Source organism: Meles meles, chromosome 7, assembly GCF_922984935.1.
Source record: "Meles meles chromosome 7, mMelMel3.1 paternal haplotype, whole genome shotgun sequence".
Taxonomy (NCBI): Eukaryota; Metazoa; Chordata; class Mammalia; order Carnivora; family Mustelidae; genus Meles; species Meles meles.
The window spans coordinates 25,111,093-25,134,907 of NC_060072.1; the positions used below are offsets into that span (position 1 = coordinate 25,111,093).

A 23,815-nucleotide genomic window follows, 5' to 3' on the forward strand; every position below is an offset into this window, starting at 1 on the left:
GATAGGAAGAGTGGGCCAAGTGAGGGAGTGGAGCAGTGCGTGTCCATGACAAAGAGGTGTGAAAAGTATTCCTGCTGGGGTAATAGCATGGGCAAAGGCCAGGAAGGGAGCAAGACCAAGGAGATTTCTAGAAACAGAAAGGAGTTCGGTATGACTGGAGTATAAAGTTGAGTACAAAGGGAAGGAGCAAGAGTTGGCAGTGATGGGCAGTGAAAGCAGGGAGATTATGCTTGCGATTTCCAGAACAGGTGAGGCAAACAGAAGGTATTGGTGATCAGGATGAAGCAGAGGGTGTTCTGAACTGTCGGCCAAGCAAGCATGGTGATAAGAAGTGGAGATGATCAATATTGGGTAGTTACCCAGGTAGAAAGACAATGAGCAACTGAGAGGCCCATTAATGAATCCTGGATAATGGGCCACATTCACTAATAGGTCTCAAAGAAGTAAGACTGGCAAAAACAAGGCAGGTCCCCAGTAAAAGTCTAGTAATCCATTGTATTTATAGAGAGCAGTGATTTTTTAAGGTATTTCTACATCTGATACGTTTTTAAGAATCTTTGCTGTATTCCTGTAAACCAACTGGAAGCAGGTATCATTACTTTTATCAAGGACACAGTCAGTCACATCCATTACTAGAATAAAGGGGGCACTGTTAGTCCTATCCATTATTAGGATGACAGGTGGAGGTGTGATAAATCACACGTCATATTTACCTTAATCCTACATTTTTAATTTAACTTTAATCCAGGAATGGCTAGCTGCCAAGCAAGTATAGAGTGGGATGTAGTAGAAAAATCATTAGACTGGAAGTCAGGAAACTGGGTTCTTGTCATAGCTCTCTCACAAACCTGTCAGTTGACCTTTGGCAAGTCACTTTAAGTGCTCTGCACCTCAGTTTCCTCAGTTGGACCAGATCATTGATTGGCCAGGACTTTTTTGACTCTCAAATCTTAGGACTCCAAGTACTGAGGGAAAAGGAAAAGCTAGGATTTCAAATGTATTGAAGAATTTTTATATATTATTTTTAGCCCCAATCTTTATTTTTATTTTGGTCTTCTGTCTAGTTTCTTGTCCCTCCTTCCAGTTCTGTCACTTTCCTTGTCCCTGAAGATATTTAAGAAGCTGCCTTTCATCACTTTAGAACTGTAAATATGCCCTTGAAACATGCAAAGAGGCTTTTGTGTACTACCAAATTGAGGTTATTATCGTACAAGTAAGTCACTTGAGTGCACTGCATTCCTCAGCTTGTTCCATTGAAAGCTTTATTAGGTTATATTGTCCTATCTCAGAAGGACTAGTTGAGTAGATAAGACTCTCCCACTTTAAAAGGTGGGCTATCTGATGAAACAGGGTGCCTAATGCTCCAGAGTGTAAGCAAAAAGGATTTTGGTTCTGCCCAAAAGACAGACACACTTCTCAAGACAAGTAGGTGCTCCACTTACAGTGGCACAGTCAAGGACGAATGTTCTAAAATTAAACGAACCAGCTGCTCAGCTGCAGACGCCCACCAGTCAATTACGCTATCTTCTCCTTGTCCAGCCTTCTCTTTCCATGAAACCCAAACTCCCACTCACGGCAACCTTTTAAAAGCTAAAATGTCACATAGTTTCCCAAAGGTGCCCATCAAAAAAGCGGGAACCCTGTTTCAAGAACACATTAGGGCACATGTACTCATTCAAAGAATCTATGCTCTTTCATCCACATACCTACAACTTCAACTTAAATGGAGCCAACAACTGGCTTCAGAAGTCAACTAATATGAAACCTTCCTTGTTAGTGGGGTGACATGGGAATGCTTGAATCCTACTAAACTTCAGGAACTTGATATTTAATATCAAGTTTGATATTAAATAAACAGTATGTAGCAGAGCTTGATAAATAGTAGGTATGGAGACAAATATATCAGTTTCCATGCTAGGTCTTAGGTATACCATCTACCTAACAGTAAACAGAATAGTTGTCAATGTGTAACAAGATTCAACTCAATTAACCAGATGCTGTTTGTAAACAACTAGTAAACAACCACATAAGACAAATGAATACAATTGGAAATGTTTCTCAATTTACATGTTATTCTAACTGGGCTTAAATAGAGTAAGGAAAAACTGTGATTATTTTTCTTTTATAGAAATCATTTTTTACTATTGAGTGATTTGTCTTTTTATTAGATTATATTAGGCCAGAGTTGCATGATTCTTGTCTAAATGTGTCACTGTCATTCTTGCAGTTGGTTTAGGTTTATTCCTGAAAAATACATTATCCAATTTGGCACTCAAAAAGTATTTTAATACTTACTAATATTAAATTCATTTTTTCTATAAAGTTAAATTTTACTAGTCATGTTGGACATGGTATAAGAATACCATACAGTGGGGCGCCTGGGTGGCTCAGTGGGCTAAATCCTCTCCCATCGGCTCAGGTCATGATCCCAGGGTCCTGGGATCGAGCCCCACATTGGGCTCTCTGCTCCGCGGGGAGCCTGCTTCCTCCTCTCTCTCTGCCTAGTTGTGATTTCTCTCTGTCAAATAAATAAAAAATATATATATAAAAAATACCATACAGTAAGCTATTTCATAAGATAATAGGTTTATTGTGAAGTACCATGTGCCTAATATATTTTCTTATGAATAAAATGCAATTATATGAATAAATTTTATTTATATTATTAATTTATATCACAAAATTAAAATGAACCTGTCAACATAATTCTATAATGACTCATTCCTTCAATGCATATTTTTTTGAAAGATTTATTTATTTATTTGAGAAAGATAGAGAGAGAGAGAAAGAGCACAACAGGAGGGGCAGAGAGAAAGGGAGAGAGAATCTCAAGCAGACTCCATGCTGAGCACAGAGTCCAACATATGGCTCAATCTCACACCCCTGAGATCACAACCTAAGTAGAAACCAGAAGTTGGATGCTTAACCAACTGTGCTACCCAGGCCCTCCAGTACATATTATTGAGAATCTATAAGATATGGTATTAGATGGGCATACAAAGATGAATCAAAGCATAGCACAAATGTAAAAAATGTAAGATAGACAAATATATATAGGTATCATAAATTATAAACAAAGTTATAGTGAGGGTTTACCCATTTATTAAAAAGTACAAATTACTAAAATAGAATTATTGAATAAACATACAAAATTTAGATGTTTAAAATTTAAATTATTTTTCACATTTCTTAGTTTGAGATGCCAATAAGAAAACAAATTTGTTTTTCTAGAATTTTTAATCTATTAAATCTAATTGTACTTCAAGTCAACCCGCAAGAATCTGTTGTTATGGCAAACTGATTATAGTGTCTCTAGGAATGAAATGTATGAGCATCCTACAAAAATGTTACTAGATTTGTAGAACAGGAAAAAAATCCAGATCTGGGGTCCAAAATCCTGACTTGTGATATCATCAGGGAGAGACAAGGCTTCTTAGCAAGTTTTCATACTTTTATTATCAAACTTCTGGGGGCACCTGGGTAGCTCAGTGGGTTAAGTGTTTGCCTTTGGCTCAGGTCATGATCTCAGAGTTCTGGGATCATCCCTGGGGTGGGCTTCCTGCACTCTCCCTCTGTCTACCCCTCCCCTCGCTCATGCTGTCTCTCTCTCTCTCTCTCAAATAAATAAATAAAATCTTAAAAAAACACAAATTTCCGATGTCATTTCTATGAAATTTTTATATAAAAATAAGGGCTTGGGGCACCTGGGTGGTGCAGTCCCTTAAGTAATCAACTTGGTTTTTGCTCAGGTGGTGATCTCAGGATCCTGGAATAAAGCCCCATATCAGACTCCATGCACAGCACAGAGTCTGCTTCAGATTCTCTCTCCCTTTCCTTCGGCCCCTCCCACTCATGCTCCCTCTCACTGTCTCTCTCTCTCAAATAAATAAATAAATCTTTTCAAAAAAAGGCTAATCCAGTTACAGTTTTATAATTTGTACTTCAGAAAAGTTAAGCTGCCTTGGTGTTTTAGACTTTAGCTCTTAGCCGATATGCAGTAATAAGAACCAGACTAACCCCACTGCTTGAAAAACTAAAAAAAAAAAAAAAAAAAAGACAAAATATATCAAAGAACTGTTTTCAGGTTTTGGACATCAAGCAGCAGAGAACACTAATCCCTGAGAGAACAGAAGCAAATGAGATGAGCCCTATGATTGTCCCAGTTTATTATCTATAGAAAGCTTCCAGGCTAGGTCCAGAGAGCAGGAACCTAGGAGGAGCCTCATGGATTTTTTTTTAATTAAAGAGCTGAGAGTCTGGGAAGGAAAGATGGCTAGAGTACCAGAGTAGGAGAGCTATGCATGGGAAGAGACTTCCAGAGATCCACAGATGGTCCCTCTCAGGGCTTGAGATGAGTACTGATCAACACATTTGTGTAAGAAAACTACCTGAGGCCAGAGAAAGAGCTTTGCTAAAAGAGAGAGGGAGCAAATCCTCAGAGGTCATGTAGGACCAGGAATAGTCAACCAGAGTGGAAAATCTTGTAATTCAACCTTGTAATGCATCAGTAATTAGAAGGGTATTCCTTCAATAAAAAGAATTAGTCCTATACTAAAGGATGCACTGGTCCTCCTAACAAAACTTAAAAGCAAGCCTCAAAAGGATTGAACTATTTTCAAGTAATCTAACTGCATCCCAGAAAGAAGCTCAAGAATACAAAGATACTTAGCACTGAACAAGATAAAATTCACAGTGTCTTGCAGCCAACAAAGCTATGGAAAAACAGGACAATATAACACATAATGAATATAAACATTAACAGAAACAGATCCAAAAGTGATGTAAATGGTGGGTTTAGTAGTCAGGAACATTACAGCAGTTCTTATAACTACGTCCCTGTGTTCAAGAGTGTAGAGGAAAGATTGACCATGTTAAGCAGAACATGAAAAATATAATAAAAATCTAAACTGAACTTACACTGTTGAAAAATACAATGTCTGAGATGAAAATATATTGAATTGGATTAGTAGAAGAAAAGGTTTGTGAAGTTCAGTACATAGTAATAAAAATGACTCAATATGAAATATGGGGGGGAAAGACAGAAAAATAAACAAATCAGTGAGCTGAGCAACAATTTCAAGCAGTCTAATGTATGTGTAGTCAGAGTCCACAAAGGAGAGAGGAGAAAGGAAGGGAATAGGAAAAAAAAAATAAAGCAATAATGGCTGATTTTTCAAATTTGATTGTAACTATAAATCCATAGATCCAAGAAGTATAATAAACCCTAAACACAGAAACAAGAAGAAAACTACCCTCCAAGGCACTTGTTTAACAAGGAATAATAAAAAGAAAATCTTAAGGCAGCCAGAGGAAAAAAGAGCCCATGAGGAACAAAAGAACAAATGTAAGGATGAAACCTTTTTGACAGAAGTAATGCAAGGCAAAAGACAGGGGCAGGCAGTACAGACCAGGGGGGAAATTGTCAACCTACAATTTTATACCAGTAAAAATATCTTTCAAAAATTAAGATGAAATAAAGACTTTTTAAGACAGAAACGTCTTAAAAAGTCATAAAAAGAAAAAAAAATTCATTAGCAGCACACTTGCATTGTAGGAAATATTGAAAGAAGTCCTTCAGACAGAAGAAAAATGCCGAATGGATATCTGGATCTTTACAAAGGAGTGAAGATTATCAAAAAGAGAAAATAGGTGGATACATATAAGATACGTTTATTTCTTATTTTTATAATCTCTTTAAAAGATAATTGAGGGGCACCTGGCTGGCTCAGTCAATAGAGCATGTGACTCTTGAACTTGGGGTCATGAATTTGAGCCCCATGATGGGGATGGAGTTTTACTTAAAAAATAAAATAAAAATAGATAAAAGATAATTGACTTTTTAGAGCCAAAATTTTAACAGTATGTTATGAAGCTTAAATTATATACAGAAGTCAAATGCGTGACAACAATGGAGCAGTGGTTGAGAGGAGGAAAAGGAAGTACACTGTTCTAAGTTTTTTATGCTATATGTGACGTAAGAAATATTACCCAAGGAAAGACTGTGTTAAGTTAAAGATATATACTATATACTCTATATAGAGAGAGTATATATACCGTGTGTACTATAAACTCTAAAGCAGCCACTGTTTTTTTAAAAAGTTACAAATAATAAACAAAAAAGGAAACAAAAAGGACCCTAAAATAGTCAATCCAACAGAAGATAGGAAAAAAAAAAAGAGGAGTAGAATATAAAACAAAAACCAAAATGGAAGATTTAAACACAACCATCTCAACAATCACATTAAATGTAAAAGGTCTAAACACTCCAATTAAAGGCATAGGTTATCAGATTGGATAAATTTTTTTAAAAGGTGCAACTGTAAGAAATTCACTTTATTTTTTTTCAAGTAGGCCTGAGATCAAGACCCGAGCTGAAATCAAGAGTTGGATGCTTAACCGTCTGACTGTCCTCTCCCACTGCAATGAATAAATAAATAAATAAATAAAATCTTTAAATAAAAAGACATAAATAAGTTAAAAGTGAAAGAATGGAAAAAGATGTACTATGCTAACACTAACCAAAGGAAAGCTTTTGGCAGTGGCTTTATTTTTAGACAAAGTAGATTTCAGATCAAAGAAGGTTACCAGAGATAAAGAGGGGCATTTCATATTGATAAAGGAGCTAATTCATCAAGAGGATGTAACAGTCCTAAATGTTTATGCACCTAATAGCAAGGCTTTAAAATACTTGAAGCAAAAAACTGCAAAAAGAAACAGATGAGTTGATAAATATAGCTGAGTTTTTCAGATCTTTTTTCTGGAAAAACTGATAAAACAAAGTAGAGAAAATCAGTAAGGATACAGAAGATTTGATTAACACTGTCAAACAACTTGACCTAATTAACTAATATTTATGTAGCACTTCACCAAAAACAGTAGTATACACAATCTTTTCAAGAGCAAAATGACCATTTATCAAGATAGACCATAAAACAAATACAGATAAATGTAAAAGAATCAAATCATACAAAGTATTTTCTCTGACCACAAAGGAATTAGATTAGAAATCAATAACAGGAGGGGCACCTGGGTGGCTCAGTCTTTAAGGGTCTGCCTTCAGCTCAGGTCATGGTCCCAGGGTTCTGGGATCGAGCCCCACATTGGACTCTCTGTTCAGCAGGGGAGTCTGCTTCTCCCTCTTCCACTCCCCCTGCTTGTGTTCCCTCTCTCGCTCTGTCTCTCTCTGTCAAATAAATAAATAAAATCTTAAAAAAAAAAATCAATAACAGGAGGTACCAGAGAAATGCACAAATACTTAAAAATTAAATAACATATTTTTGAGTAACTTATGGGTCAAAAAAGAAAAAAGGGAAATTAGAAAGGATTTTGAACTGAAAACACAACATAACAAAATTTACGGGATGCAACTCGGGAAGCATTTGATGGGGAGGGGAATGCCTCAAATCAAGGGTCTACAGTTCAACTTTAAGAAACCAGTAAGAGAAGAAAAAATTAAACCCAAAGTAGAAGAAAGTAATAAAGATAAAAGCAAAAATAAAATAGAAAAACACAAGAGAAAGTTATTGAAAGTAAAGCTGCTTTTTTGAGAACATGAAGATTCAAGAATTTTAAAAACACATTAAAGAACCATTGCAGTTGTGATCCTAAGGCTTCCATTTTTAGTAAGTAAGAAAGCTAGACCAGAAACCATGGAAAAGATCTAATATTTCTATGTGTTTGGGTGCTTGATTATACCTGCCTGATCCCTTTTCTTAAGAATATGAAAGCTCTTGTGTGCTGATGAAGAGAAAGAATCCATAAAACCATTTGAAATGCATTACATATTTTTACATAGGTATTTATACATATATATGTGTGTTCCTACACTCTTCATCAAGAGTGCAGAACTTGTGGTAAGAGCATTTTGCATTTTTAATCTTCTAAATCTTATTCCCTATTTGGTTTCTCCTTTTTAAAAATACTATTTGGAAAAAGAGTTCATTCATTTATTCATTCAGTGTAATTATGAAATGCTACAATATGCCAGAGACTGTGGGACATGCTGGGGACACAGCTGTTAACCAGACAAACAAGATCCTTGCCCACTGAGCAGAGTCTATTGTGTGATACAGACAAGTAAATAGGCAATAACATGTACTAGTGTGAACGTGCTAGCACAGAAAGACAGGTGCCAACAATCTACAAGATGGGTAATCAACTTGCACCTGAAATATTCCTCAAGCTAGTGGCTAAAAATAATTTTTTAAATGTGATAACTAAGTTTCTTGAGTTATTGTGATCTAATAACATAGGCGATAAAATTTGAGTTATGGAGTAAAATGTAAGGTATGAGTTTGATAGTAAAAGGACCCCAGACTACTACGTACCTAGTATTTACTCTACTTCTTATTCTGTTCATATTGTGTTAATACTCTGTTGAAAGTTTCATATCAGAGTAAAAGTAAGACTAGGGAACACTATTTTAACTAATTTTCAGGATTATTGAGAGTTAGAAATGGAAGAGCATATGGATAATTCTAACCTGCTCAGAACTTTTTAAGGATCTCTTTGTTACACTTGGTCATAAGAAATGGCAGAACCTAAGCCAAAAATCCAGATCCTTAGGCAAAGTTTGAGGGATTCCAGGCTTAGAAAATGAGGCAAGACCAGAGAAATGTGAAGATTGCGAGGATTAGGTAGGAAAAGGGCTGTGATTCGTTCAGAAGCTCAGAGATGTTTTTAAATTATGCATTTAGTCTAAAACATTAATTCACATTTGGAAATGTATCTTCAGGACATTATTATAAACTTCTGCATTTTAGCTATATGATTGTTCACTATAGTTGATTATACTGAAAAGCTGGGAACAACCTAGATGCCTAACAACAGCAGCCTGGTTAAATAAATTGTGTCATATCCACACAATGGATCTCTAACCAGATTTTTAAGTAATGTAGCAGTGTTTCCTCCAACTTTATTGTGCATCAGAATCATGCATCTGTGCATCAGAAGGCATGCTGAAACCCAGATTGCTGGGCCCCCTCTCCAGAGTTTCTGATCAGTCAGCCTGGTACAGGGATCAAGAATGCATTTCCGGGAAGTCTGGGTGGTCCAGTTGGTTGAGGTTCTGACTCTTGGTCTTGCTCAGGTCATGATCTCATCGTCGTGGGTTCGAGCCCCCCATCAGGCTCAGCACAAAGTCTGCTTCAGATTCTCTCTCCCTCCTGCTCTCACTCACTGTCTCTCTTAGATAGATACATAGATACATAGACAGAATTTGCATTCCTAACTAGTTCCCAGGTTTTATACCGAGGTGGTTGGTCTGGGGGCCACACTTTGAGAATCACTGATGGAGAGTTACTTTCATTGAGTTGGAAAACATTTACAAGGTATTGTTAAGTTGAAACAAAGTTGTTTACTTTATATTCTATATGTATATAGACAGAGGTATGGATGGGAAAATATTGGGGAGTTGCTAGTATTCCTGGTTGTCTTTGGGTCTCATTGTAGATTCTTAATGTCTCCTACATTCTGAGTGACAGATTTCTCTATAATGAGAGTATTAGCCACTGAAATACAATCAACTTTCTTAATTTGAAAAATACAGTCAGGAGGGGCACTTGGGTGGCTCAGTGGGTTAAAGCCTCTGCCTTCGGCTCGGGTCATGATCCCAGGGTCCTGGGATGGAGCCCTGCATCGGGCTCTCTGCTCAGCAGGGAGCCTGCTTCCTCCTCTCTCTCTCGCTGCCTGCCTCTCTGCCTACTTGTGATCTCTGTCTGTCAAATAAATAAATAAAATCTTTAAAAAAAAATGATCAGGAAGTCCTGGCCAATAGCAATAACAAGTTGCTATCAAAACAGACTTGGTCTTAGTTCCCTTCTGGCTTCTCGGTGTTAGGAGTGTCTCTTCAGAAGCAGTCATAGACAAAAGAGCAGTGATGGGCTCATAGATACGTCCTGTTCGTGATGGGGACGAAACCAGAAGAGGCTGGTGTTACAGGAGGGTTTCTGTGCTTTTTCTTACTTCATTTTAGCAGTGCCATGCAGACTTCTTCTGGAGATGTTTGAAGAAAAACTGGGTGGGACCCAAAGGGCGGCCTGCCAGAAGCTTGAAGCATCTGGATTGGAGCACTCTTTGTTTCCTGACGCAGGGTAGATCCTTTTCCCAGAGTATCAGATTAAGGCGTCTCCTTTCTGGAAAAAAGATTTCATGGTTTAAATTCCCGTTGACTTTTGTGTCTGTGGCACTTGGCTGTCTCCATTCCAGCATACAGCCTCAGGGGTCATGATGTCCCCTCCCCGCTGATATCAGTGTGCCAACTGTGGTGTCATGCACACTGAGCACAGAGACGCCATTCAGCTTCCACAGTCTGGGTTCAGGAAGCCAAAGAGCTTCTAAGTTCCTACAAACCTTGACAGATCTTCCTCTAGCCTTGCATATGCAAAGCAATTCTCAGGAGGGAAAGGGGTTATAAGGAGGGAGGGAGAGGAAACAAGGGTAAATGTCAAGGGTAAATATGTGATAGGAACCCAGAGAGCAAACAGTTGCCACCAATGTGGAGGAAAAGGAAGGGTGGCCACAATTTAGAGAAGTATGCTGTAGACTTTTCAGTGGACCACTTACTTGGTTAGCACTGTGACCTTTTCCATGTCCTTGCGTTACTGTGGTCAATAGACGAGGAGGTAGCCACATCATTGGTTTTATTTAGAGTTCCTCACACATGTCTAACAGAGTGCCAGTATTTGGGATATTTTATGAAAAATAAGCTCTACATAACTCACAATGGATTCAGTGTTTTTTTTTTAAATGATTCAAATGTAAATTTATGCTGTGATACGGGCTATCATTTAGTTTACCAATTAATTTACCAAAAATTTACTGAATATTGACTCTGCACCAGGCACTGTCCTGGGATCAGTGATTACCCTCAAGGAGTTTACTTTCTAGACTGGGACAATGGGTAAATCATTACACAACTACCACTACAATGTGTCAGTTGGTAATAAGCACTAAGAACAAAAATGAGGCAAGGCTGCTACAAGGACTTTATAGGACTTTATGTTTTATTCTGAGACAAATGGGAGGTCTTTGGGTTGAGGTATATTTAAGCAGAGTGACATGATCCAACTTCTGTTTATAGAGGATCACTCTGGCTGCTAGACAGAGAGTATCCATTGACTTATTACACCCTCCCCCAAAGTTATATTTCATTTAGGACAGTTATGTACCAGTGAGTCTGAAGATGTGATCCTGCATGGTTGATCCTTGCCTTTTCATACTTTCAGTGCAAAATCAATTTCCAAAATGAAATTTTTACATCCAAAGTATTCCTTAAGGAAGTTTTTTTCCTGGAAAACTACTTTTAGATACATTCTCTCTAAATGGAAGTTTATCCAAAGCCTACTTTTTAATAATTATTTCACTTTCAAACTACTTGGTTATCCAAGTATTTCTGAAATAGAGTTCTAGCATATCTTTTTAAAAGATTTTTTTATGTATGTATTTGAGAGAGAGTGAGAGCACAAGCAGAAGAAGCAGCAGGGGGAGAAGCAGGCTCCCCACTGAACAGGGAGCCCAATGTGGGTCTCGATCCCAGAAGCCTGGGACCATGACCTGGGCTGAAGGCAGATGCTTAACCATCTGAGCCACCCACCCCCTTAACGTATCTTTAAAAAAATCAAGAGATATTTAAGAATTTTTCAAGAGAGATTTGTCTCTTATTATATAAATTAACAAGATTATTTGAGGTTTCGTTCTTTTTTTATTTTTTAAATCTCCATAATAAGGTATAATTTAGTGTTGGCCTCCTTATAATACTGGATTATGTCATGAGATTGTTTGGAATTCCTTTTTTATATTCATTGGTTTCCACTAGCAATGATTTCCTCTTCCACCAGCCTCTATTCCCCCAAAGTTAACAGACCCATTAGAGAAGTTTGTACCACTCCACCCCAGGGACCCTTTTATTACTCCCATATAATGTATAGATACACACACATGCCCAAAGCCCATCCCTTCTGAATCTTCCTCCCTCTGGTTTCCTCCTCAGAACTCAAGTTTTAAATTGCCTTTCAGGTCTATCTCTAACATACATAATAAAAACCGTTTTATTACTTCTACTTTGCATTTATCCAAAGTACTCTTAACTAACTTGATCAGCCATTTTACTCTCTATATGTGGATTTAAGGGACCTTTAACTGATTTCAGAAATCAAATCCACTCTGAAAGGACTATATATTTACTGCTAGTAAGAATATTTCAAGAACGTGCCACAAGCTTGGAAGGCAGATCCAGAAGAGGGGAGCCCCAAAGTATTTGTAGCAACCATGACCCCAATTAATAACTGATTAGTCTTTGAAAGGATCACACTTTATCTGGAAATAGAAGTGTCTGGATCTTGATTTTGCAATCACTTCCTAACTGGTCCTCCTGCTTCTATTTGTCACGCTTTATAATCCATTCTCCTCACAGGAGTGAGAATTGTCTTTTTAAAAAATGCAACTCAGATCACATCACTTCTCTGTGTATGACCTTCCAGTGGCTTCCCACTACCATGGCCTTTAAGGGCTCTCTGTTCATGATCTGTCTTGTCCTGGCTCCATCCTCTGCTCTGAAAACTATCCCCTTGTTTCCTGGACCTCAGTCACACTGACTTTGTTGTTCTTCCTTTAATAGCCAGGCTTGAGGGCACCTGGGTGGCTCAGTCGGTTAAGCGTCTGCCTTCAGCTCAGGTCATGACCCCGGGGTCCTGGAATCGAGTCCCAAATTGGGCTCCCTGCTCAGTGGGGAGCCTGCTTCTCCCTCTCCCTCCGCTGCTCCCCTTGCTTATGCACTTGCTCCCTCTGTCGTATAAATAAAAATAAAATCTTACAAAAAAAAAAAAAAAAGCCAGGCTTGATTCAGCTTCTAGGCCTTTAAACTTGTTTTCCTTCTGCCCCAAATGCTCTTCCCAGTCTCTGCATGGCTGTCTTCATCTCAAGAGTCAGGTCCCTGCTGGCTACTTAGCTCATACTTGTCCTGCATCTGAACAGGAAGCACACCTGGGTGATCAAGGTCAAAAAGCTGCCTATCTTATCACTTGCAGATGACAAAAGCTATAAATCACATCAAAATTGTATGAGGCAAATGATTTGGGGTTTGCACACAGCCCTATATACTCATGGTAATATTATTCTTCTTTACAGGTTATTTTCCGAGCTTTGTCACCGCCGTACGATGCAGAGAACCCTTACAGTGCCAAAGTGCAGGAGCAGCTGAAGATCACCAACCTCCGCGTGCAGCTGCTGAAACGGCAGTCTTGCCCCTGTCAGAGGAATGACCTGACCGCAAAGCCTCAACATTTTACACATTATGCCATCTATGACTTCATTGTCAAGGGCAGCTGCTTCTGCAACGGCCATGCTGATCAGTGCGTACCTGTTGATGGCTTCAGACCGGTCAAGGCCCCAGGAACATTCCACGTGGTATGTGAAACAATTCCTCCCCTATGAAAAGCAAACCATGAGTTACCTTCAGCTTTGGGCAGTGGTAATCTAAGTTTCCTCAGAGCTGGTCTTTGCTCACACAGTGCTTCTGTTTCTCCCTCTGCTGATTCACTGTTCCGACTCCATACCCATCCTATAAAATGCCAATTAACTCGTTTTTTAACTCTTCAATTTTAGAATTATAAATAGTCAAGCATGATAACCAGATTCCTTGGAATACATCCATGCCAATTTTTAGTACCATGACCTTCCGATATGAAGTGTAAGGTGAGCAGCAGGAGAGGTTGGCATAATCATATTTGTGGCATTATCACACAGGAGCTAGCTTTGACAGTAAATGGGGACCATTGTTGAGTTGACTTTAAAGTGGAAAAAACAAGAACCTCAGTTTAATGCCTGGTATCTTTTGCTGTCTGGCCAACAGAATGAATAATAATTCTCCTATGTGAAGAATGGCCTGACCCCCTGTTACCCTAAGCCAGAGTTAAACCCCCTTTCCTCTACAGTCACACATCCCCTTGTGTTTTCCTCTGAACTTTCACTTGACTGCATCTCCTGGGAGATCACAAACTCCCGAGGACCAGGACTGCATGACCTATGTCTCCTCAGGACAGGGTTACCTGAGCCAGAGTTGGGTGTTTGGTAGGTGTCTGATTGAATGATAACAACACAGGAATAGAAAAATGATGAAAAATTTGTCATTGTCCTCACATCACTTTCTTCCAAACCCCCCCCCCCACACACATACACACACACAGTGGCTCAGACAGCAAGTGCCTTGTTGGGATGCACCCAGAGCCATGGCTGGGGATCGGGCAAAGAGAAGGCAAGGAAGAGAGGACTCCAATTTTTAAATTTTATATTTTTCTCTGATACTGCTGATCAAGACAAAAAATAAATAAAAATTTAAGACCGCAAAGTATCCTTACTTCATTTCCTAGAGAGGAGACTTCCACATTTGTCTTCTTTTTTTTTTTTTTTTAATTTTATTTATTTATTTGACAGACAGAGATCACAAGTAGGCAGAGAGACAGGCAGAGAGAGAGGAAGGGAAGCAGGCTCCCTGCTGAGCAGAGAGCCCGATGCGGGGCTCGATCCCAGGATCCTGGGATCATGACCTGAGCAGAAGGCAGAGGCTTTAACTCACTGAGCCACCCAGGCGCCCCCCCCCCCCCACATTTGTCTTCTTTCACCCAGCCCTGATAGAGGACAGGGCCATAAGGGACCATGAACCAGTTAACCAACAGAAAAGTTTGTATTTGCTGGGCTAAATCCCTGGGGTGTAGGACAGCACTGCGGTAATGAAAATGAGTAGGGTAGTGACCAGAGTTTCAAAAACAGAAACAATGCTATTTACTCTAGAAACGAAGCTGGGGCTTCTACGTTGGAGGAAAAGCAGTACTCATCCGGAAAACACCTACTAGTTTGCAGACACTGATGGATCTTTGAGCTAACACGGCTTCAAATAAAGGATGAAATAATTTGTAATACCTAAGTTAAGGGTGTTCAGGTATGATTCACAAAGAAAATAACTCAGATATTCTAGAGATGTGCCAATCTACTAGACTGTAAACTAGAAAGATGGTGTGAGGTAGAATACCGATACATTTCTGCCATTATATTTCAGTGAATGAGTGAAAGGAGAGGATGGGGGCTGCAATGGGCTGGGAGTTTGTGTCCCTCCAAAATTCGTATGTCGAAACCTCATCACAATGTGATGGGAGGTGGAGGTGGGGCCTTTGGGAGGTAATTAGGTCATGAGAGTAGAGACCCGTGAATGGGATTTGTGGCCTTAAGAGACCAGAGAGCTAGCTAGCTCTCTTTCAGCTATGTGAGGATACAATGAGCAGGCTGTAGTCTGTCACCCAGAAGAGGGTCTTTACGAGAAACAGGCCCTGCTGGCACCCTGATCTTGGACTTCCATTCTCCAGAACTGTGAGAAATAAATTTCTTTTTTTCATAAGCCACAAGCCGGTCAGGGTATAAAATGTATAAAGAGTATAAAATGTATATCAGGGTATAAAAGTAAGTTGAAGACCAACCACATTGGCCACACGGGCTGTGACTGGCTAGATGCATTCCTCTGTGCTTCTGGAGGCACGGCTGGCCAGGCCATAATATGGGACCTCCACAAAGGCAAGTTCCTTCATATGATAGATGGCAGAGATTTCATCAATGCCCTATGATTCAGCCCCCACCACTACTGGCTCTGGGTTGCCATAGGCCACAGCATCAAGATCTGGGACTTGAAGGGCAAGATCATTGTAGATGAACTGAAACAAGAAATTATCAGCACCAGTAGGAAGTCAGGGCCTCCCCAGTGCACCTGCCCTGCTCTACTGATGGCCAGACAGTTTGCTAGCTACACAGGTGAGTGACCACCAGCACCCCCTAGAAATTATGCTAAAGTTTTAGAAATTTAAAAAAAAGAGGGGGCTTTCTTATTTAAAAAAGAAAAAAAGAATTCTATTAATTCTGCTAAATTCTAAAAGGGATACGTACACAGAGTTAACAGAAACTTCTGCAAAAGTCTTAAAACATAATTACTCCACACAGTCTTCTGCCAGCAAGAAAGCTCAACCTATGAGCCTGAGCCTCCATGTCTGTACCGCTGGCCCTCCACTCCATTCTGCCACAACCCACCGAACCTCTTGCTTCCACAGTGACGTTGTGCATTCCAGCAGTGTCCTATCCAAAATCACTGCCACCTTCCACACCAACTTCACCAGCTGCCCTCTGCAAGAGTCAGCTCCTGGTGAGCCCATAGGAAGGTGGGACCCCCAGATCCAATCCTGGGAATTACAAAAGCCTATAAGAGAGATACCGGCAGTAAAAAGAAGAATCTGGTAGGTGGTGCCTACAAGTATCATGAAAAGCCTACATCCTCCTGGTGTCTGGAAGGCAGAGGCCTAGTTTGCTGCAAAATATCTGAACAAAGAAAATCTGCCCCTTGCAGAACTGGCTGAATTTTGCAAGGCACCTATAAAACTAACCCTGGGTGAGAACAGCAAAGTGTTGAAAATTGGCCAGTATGTCACTGTGCAGACCATTTCTGGAACTGAGGCCTTAGGGATCCGAGCTAGTCTTCTGCAAAGATTTTTTAAATTCAGCCAAGATGTCCTTCTGCCCAAACCATCAGACATACTAGCATGCAGCTGCAAGGTTATCAATACTATGACCCCAAGACTTGTAGCTTTCACTTCACAGGCACTAGGGAGGATATTTCAAAACACCAGAGCAAAGTGTTCTTCTGCACACGCCTGCCCAGAATCCCATGGGAGTGGATCCGCAGCCTGAGCAATAGAAGGCAACAGCAATAATGGGGCACCTGGGTGGCTCAGTGGGTTAAAGCCTCTGCCTTCAGCTCAGGTCATGATCTCAGGGTCCTGGGATCGAGCCCCACATCGGGTTCTCTGCTCAGCGGGGAGCCTGTTTCCCTTCCTCTCTCTCTGCCTGCCTCTCTGCCTACTTGTGATCTCTGTCTGTCAAATAAATGAAATCTTAAAAAAAAAAAAAAAAAGGCAACAGCAATAGCAATGAAAGAAGAATCTCTCTAGTTCTTTGACATGGCCTACAAAGGTTTTGCCAGTAGTGATGGTAACAAGGGTGCCTGGTTTGTGCACCACTTCACTGAAGAGGGCATTAATGTTTGTCTCTGCCAATCCTATACCAAGAACATGGGCTTCTATGATAAGCATGTGGGAGACTTCACTGTGTTCTGCAAAGATGCTGAAGTCAGAGGGGTGGAGTCAGAGCTGAAGACCTTGATGTTCCCCTGTGTATTCCAGCCCTCCTCTCAATAGAGCTCAGGTTGCCTTGACCATTCTGACCAGCCCAGATTTTCCAAAACAATAGTTGCAGGAAGTGCAAGTCATGGCCAACCGCATCATTACTATGCAGATTCAGCTGGTCTCCAACCTCAAGAGGGAAGGCTTCTCCCAATGATGGACAGCACATCCCCGACCAGATTGGCCTGTTTTGTTTCAGCTAAAGCCTGAACAGGTGGAGCAGCTGACCAAGGAGTTCTCCGTCTAAATGACTGAGGTCAGCCGCATCCCTCTGGCAAGGGTCAGCTGGGCTACTTTGTTTGTGACATTCACCAGGTCACCAAGTGATTTCCCTAATGAGAGGGAACAGAGACAAAACTGTCTTGCCTTCAGCCTTTGCACATGTGAGATTCACAGGATAAGGAAGGTTGGAGGTGATGAGTGGATCGTTTCTTTCAACCACAGTAACGGAATGTGTTTCTCAGAAAAGAACATGTAGTTAAACAGGGCAGAGGCATCTATAGCTAGTGTCTGGAACTGTGTGGCTTGAAACCAGACTCTCCCCCATCTTTTTATCCACAACTTTTCTGAAAGAGTTAACATGTACAAGAAAGCCATATCCTTTTTTAAAAAGCCATTAATCATATCATTGCAATATCACAGAAGCTTTAACTGGAGCACTTTATGGTGTTGAAAGTACCTCTGTGGACTCAGCATGAGACACAGCGCTTATTAGAGGCTTTGTGAGAAGACCTAGTCCTAACGTTAGTGGTCAGCCTGGCCTTCCCATGACTGAGCAATCTTATCAACAGACCATATGAACTGAGATCATGTTTTATGAAAACCAGGGTCTGCTGCCACTGCAACAAGGAAAATAAAAGATACTATTTCCTGTCTTGTTAAAGAAAAAAAAGAAGTTTCTCCTTTTTAATGCTTCCAGGCATTTTAATGCTCCTCTCTTCTCTCTTATCCCCGCTGCCCTTTTTCTGAGACACAAAGATCTATAACTAGCTCAGATTTTCATCCTGTTCTACTGGTTGATTGGCCATCAACCCCATCTTCTCAGGATTTATTCCTTTGAAGAATAAAGGACATAATTTGCTATTCATCCCATAAACTCATCTTTCTCAACAGAGAAGAGCAAGGGTGGGCAACTGCACCTTATTTCAGCATCCTTTTTGGTGATTTTAAAATTTTCTCCTGTTGGGCTGTTGCCTCTGCCTGGTGGGACCACATCCTTCCATTCAGTGTGGTTGTGCAGCTCTCATCTCACAACATGAGCTGGGCAATGCAGGGTAACAGCAGGAAACAGGATATTCTGGACCTTGGCTTTAACCTTAGTATGCTGCCAGCTGGGCTCAGGCTTGACCCTTTGGAAAGATAACAACCATCTGCTCTAATCATGTAGACTTATTACAGCCTGGGTTCTCTGTTAGAATAAAGTTATTGTAGGGCCCCACTCCCTGCCCCGAGAAAGAAAACTGTTAGCCTATAGGAAGGATCCTGATAACCAAGCAAAGGGGATTATTTTAGAGTTGGGTGTTTTTTGTTTGTTTGTTTGTTTGTTTGTTTTGTTTTGTTTTAAAGGATGTGGGAATGAGAAGTCTCTATCCTAGAAGACCCGATGGGATAGGAATCATACTTCTTTACTAATTTCAGGTCACTCTGAAACTGGAAGCAACTGCCTTTTAAAATAATATTAGTTTTGTGACATCCTGTTCCCCAATTTTCACATTGATTCCAGCAGCAGTGGTCATATCATCCTAATATTATAACTACAACATGTGCCAAAACCAGGCAAGACTAAGTCAAACTCAGAGCCAGGGCAGGGTAAGGGATAAGAAACAGGCTAAGAGGCCAAGGGTATGTTGGCTTCCAGGAACCCAGTCCTATGAATATTCTTGTCTCTACTCTCTTAAAATGTTTGTTTTTTAAGCCATAAGCGCTGTAAGACCAGCAGAGGTTTATTGTCAGAAATGGAAATAGTTCTGGTTTCAGATGTTTCCATCCCTAAGTGCATTTTATTTTTATGTATTTTTTTTCCTGGCTTATGAAGGGCTGGTATTACATTCAGGTATGCTTGCCTCTTCTAAATGTGATATTCTTATTTCTACAAATGCTTAGGTGAGCAAATTGCACATTAAAAGCATAGTCTTTTGCCTAATTAATAACATGGCCATAAGGCCAATTGTCCTACATTTGTACGAACACTGTTCATTTTACAGATGCTGCTGTAAATAACTGAATTCAAAAATTGTGCTTGCACAATGGAAGGTAGCCTCTTGAGAAATGCTATTCTTTTACTAGTCAGCTTGCCATAGGTATGTACATATAAATCTGTGGTTAGCACAGCTCTTCTTTGCACTAGTCATTCTCAGCGTGGTCCTGAACCAGCAGCACCAGCATTCCCTGGGAACTTGTTAGAATTACCAACTCTCAGGTCCTACCCCAGACCTTCTGAATCAGAAACTCTGGAGTTGGGGCCTAGGTGATTTCAACGCTTGTTGAAGTTTGAGCTCTGCTGATTTATAGACCATGCCAATTCATCTGCAGCTAATATTGTTGTCAGGATGAGTAATTAATTGACAAAGTCTGACTTTATGGGCTAGAATTTTTAATGGCTGATGATAGACAATGAAGTTAATAGAAATGATACTTAGTCTGTTTCTCATACTGAGATTGTAGGGTCACTTTCTTTCTGCAGGAGAGGGGAGCAGAAAAAGGCACAAGGTGGGGTGCAAGTTGGCAGCCTCATTTATTTTAAAACACTCCTCCTGTGTCTTCTTCTTGCTTCCCCTTCTTCCCAGTATATTCCATTTATTCTTTACCAGTTCAGTTTTTCCTCATCAGTTCATTTTACTGGAAGGCAGACCAGTGCGGTGATTAAGCTCCTACCTAGTTGGGAGTCAGGTCTGGATTTGACTCACCATGGCATTTGCTAAGTTACTCAGTCTCACCGAACCTCAGTTTCCCAGAAAATAAGATCCACCTTCTGTAGTTACTGTGAGGATTAGCCAGTGCCTGATATTTAGAATCCGCTACTGATGTTGCTGTTACTGAGGTAACGTTGCTATTATATTACCTCAGCCACTTCTATTACTTCTCCCACATACACTTCTTCCCCCAGTAACAACAAAAATAAATTGTAGCTTATGTGCTGTTTGACATGTTCGCAAAGCTAGAGCTTTTGTAACAAGGAACACTGTACTTTGACTCCAGCCTGCTGGGATCCCAGACTTTATGTGAAAAGAAGATCTTAAAGCTTTTTTCTCTTTGCAGCTAGAGAGGACTGATGTAGTTCTCTTTTTCCTGGCAGCTGGTGATTTCACAGCTGTTGGATTGATGAATGGTAGTAAGAGGGAGCATGGAACGTTTCATTGTTTTACAAACATATCACCCATTGGATAACATTGAAGCCTTAGAAAAGGGTGAAAAATTGTTTAGATACCTTGTACTATACTTGTTAAGGTGGATTTTTCTTTTCTAACCAGAAACTCATTATAAAATTATTAAAAAGTATCAATATTTTAACTGGCATATTGTAAATGTAAGAGTAAATATTGAAACCATATGTAGAACCAGAAAGTAGGGTTTTAAGGAGAATCTAACTTAGCTACCTAGCTGTGCAAGGCAAATTTTAGAACTATTCATATGGTTTCATTACAAAAGTTTTTCTCATCTGAATCTGAATACATTTAATCATATATTTATGTCTGTGCATCTCATATATCAAGTTTTATAGAGTCAGAACAGATTTAAGACCACAGTTTTCATTTTCTCTAAATTTTTTTTTTTTACTGTGCTGTAAAATAAGCCAAAAGTAATAATTAGACAGCCCTTGACTCTTCGGGATATTAAGGAAAAGAACAGGCACTTAAAAACAATAAAGGCGGCAGCAATCCCAATTATTTCATTTGTCACATCAGGATCTGGAGGAAAAGGTAATCCTCTCACCAAAAGGGTACACAGTGTTTTATTTCAAATATTAACAAACTATTAATTCTGCCAATTTGATTACAGTTAGTGTGAGATTATCCTCAATCCATTTCAAGGTCTTGACTTTCTTATTTCAATGTTCCTGTGTGTTACTATGTTATAGCTTTGCCATTAGTCCCTTGGCAATGAGTAACTACAGATGCCATAGAAAGTATACAGAATGTTGATACTTCATTCACTACCTAATGTTTTCTAGTAGAAGGGCAAGCCAGTAAAATATGTTCATGGCTGAAATTGTCAGTGTTTTGACTATAAAACTGCCTGATGGATCTAGCCTTATTTTCTCTTGAGACAGTAAGATATACTTTCTCTTGATGGCAAAGGTTGCCTGAGATGATTCTTTTCATTTGATGATCAGGAAGCCAGAGGCCTTCAGAACCAGAGGTTCTACAAAACAATTTTAGCCCTCATGGAAGAATCACGTATGAGGTTCCTTTCAAAGTTTCCCCCAGAATGTTTACATTTTTATTTGTAGGCCTTTGACTATTTCACAGACGGATTAAATGAAACAACTAAAGCTAAATTGTCGGTGTCAGAGCGGACATTTCTGGAAGTGAAACATAAGCCAGTAGAAAGGTAATGTCGGTTCTCCAAAATATCATATTTGTTCACTCAACTTTTCATGAACATGCTTTTTCAGAAAGGGAAGCCTCTATATTTAGGTCAAAATTAGAGCATTGAAAAGATACAAAAATGAGTTTCTTTAACAAGTTTTAGTTGCTAGCAAAAATTTGGGAAGAAACAATGTAAATTTGACATTTTTCTTGCTATAAAGTACCCTTCAAATATTCAAGGCATATCCCACTTTGAAAATTTTTCTTACGAATATTTCCTTTTCAGTGTAGCATTTTCGGATCCATCCCACAGATAGCTGGGAGATCCCTCGGTCTGCAAGGCCTACTCTTGCAGTTTCACGGCTAATATAATGGCGGGGAGGTGGGGGGTGGTTAAGCTACATGGAAAGAGAAAAGCTGAGGTTACAGATAGATATCTCACTTCTGGTTCACAACCCCAGGACTCATATCTCTGTGGTATTTCATTTGTATCTTGCCAAATTTGTAAGAGCTGGAAATGTACTTCAGTTTGTCCTAAAACAATTACATTCAGTAGAAGATTAACTGTAACTTTAGTCCTTATTCCTTCTTACAAGAATTTTTAGTCACCAGACACATAAGGTTAAAATACACACATACACACACACAATGTCATAATCATTCCGCAAGAGAGAGAAAATTCACAGCTATTTCAAATAGTGAGGAAAACAAGTTCTGTTAATTTTGGCATTCAAAACCTTAAAACTATAATTGAAACTACAGTTGCATTATATCTTAGCAATGCAAATATCTTAGTGGAATAAAATAGTACATGTGTGGGAAGATGGGAGGAATATAGTATTTATTAACTCATAAGGCTTTTTTAGACATATGGAATTCTGATATCTTTTTAGCTCTTCAGATAGAAATAAAAAAGCAGAGAAAATTTTTTCAAAAACTAAAATATATTTTTAGTTTTAAAAGAGCTCACGTACTAGAAATGGAGAAATGAATACATTTGTTCCACTATTAAATGTTTTATATATAATATGAACAATTATGGAGTTTGTAAGAGTAAACACTGATCAGGTGTCCTTTGTGTCTTAGTTTTGCATCTCTAAAGGGCACCCCTACCAGGCATGGAATTTAGCTGGCTCAGTCTGCTCTCAGAATTCCTGAAGGGCAGAGGTTTCTTTGTTTCCCAGATAAGGCCCAGGTAAGCATTAAAATCAAAGAGAAGGTGGAATGATAGTATTTCCATAGCAGAGTATGCTGAAAAGGGGCTAAAGATTGTAGTTGTAACATATTTATCTTGTAATTCTTATTTGCAATTTAATCCAATTCTTATATGTAAAGAAAAGGGAATTCAACTCTGGGATTACCCTGGAGTAGGAGCAGTGAAGAGACTTGTGCTCCAAATTGTGCCACCCAGGGTGCCTGGCTACCTCAGTCAGTTAAGTGCCTGCCTACCTGCCTGCCTTTGGCTTAGGTCATTATCCCAGGGTCCTGGGATCAGAGCCCCATGTTGGGCTCTCTGCCTAGTGGGAAGCCTGCCTTTCCCTCTCCCTCTGCCTGCTCTGCCCTCTCTCTCTCCTTTAAAAAAATAAAAATAATAAATAAAAAAATAAGATGTTAAACTGTGCCACCCAATCTCACTAACATAAAATGTAAGGGATTATAGCGTATTTTATCAAACAGTTAGGTCATTCGTGGCCTTGAAAACAGAACTCCAACCATTCTTCAAGCTTCCCATGGTGCCCAATACAACTCTCTGATTAAAACACTTATTTACCATATTGAAATTATTTTCTTACATATTCAACTTTCCCTATTTGCTAAACAAATTGCTTCTTTAATAGCCAATACTGGAACATTCACAATGTCTAACATAGTAAGTTCAAAAATTCCTGGGTCAATAGATGAACCAAATCAATGACATTTAAAAAGTAAGAGATTCATTTCAGTTAATAACATACTATTAATAATAATGACTGTTTTTGATTGTGTCACATTTCTATACACGTTTTTTCTTTTAATCCTCAAACAAATACATGAAGCTGTTATTATTACCTTATTTTATAGGTAGGACATTAT

At 39.4% G+C, this 23,815-nt stretch overlaps 1 protein-coding gene and 1 pseudogene across 3 annotated transcripts in view; both read left to right on the plus strand.

The window, feature by feature from the left end:
• NTN4 (netrin 4) overlaps nt 1-23,815 on the plus strand; it is a 117,076-nt gene that overhangs the window by 27,599 nt on the left and 65,662 nt on the right. For all 3 annotated transcript variants that reach the window (XM_046013790.1, XM_046013791.1, XM_046013792.1), the window contains exon 3: nt 13,126-13,404. In XM_046013790.1, coding sequence (XP_045869746.1) covers nt 13,126-13,404 — 279 coding nt within the window. The remainder of the gene's footprint in view (nt 1-13,125; nt 13,405-23,815) is intronic.
• On the plus strand, nt 13,681-22,059 carry LOC123945885 (annotated as a pseudogene).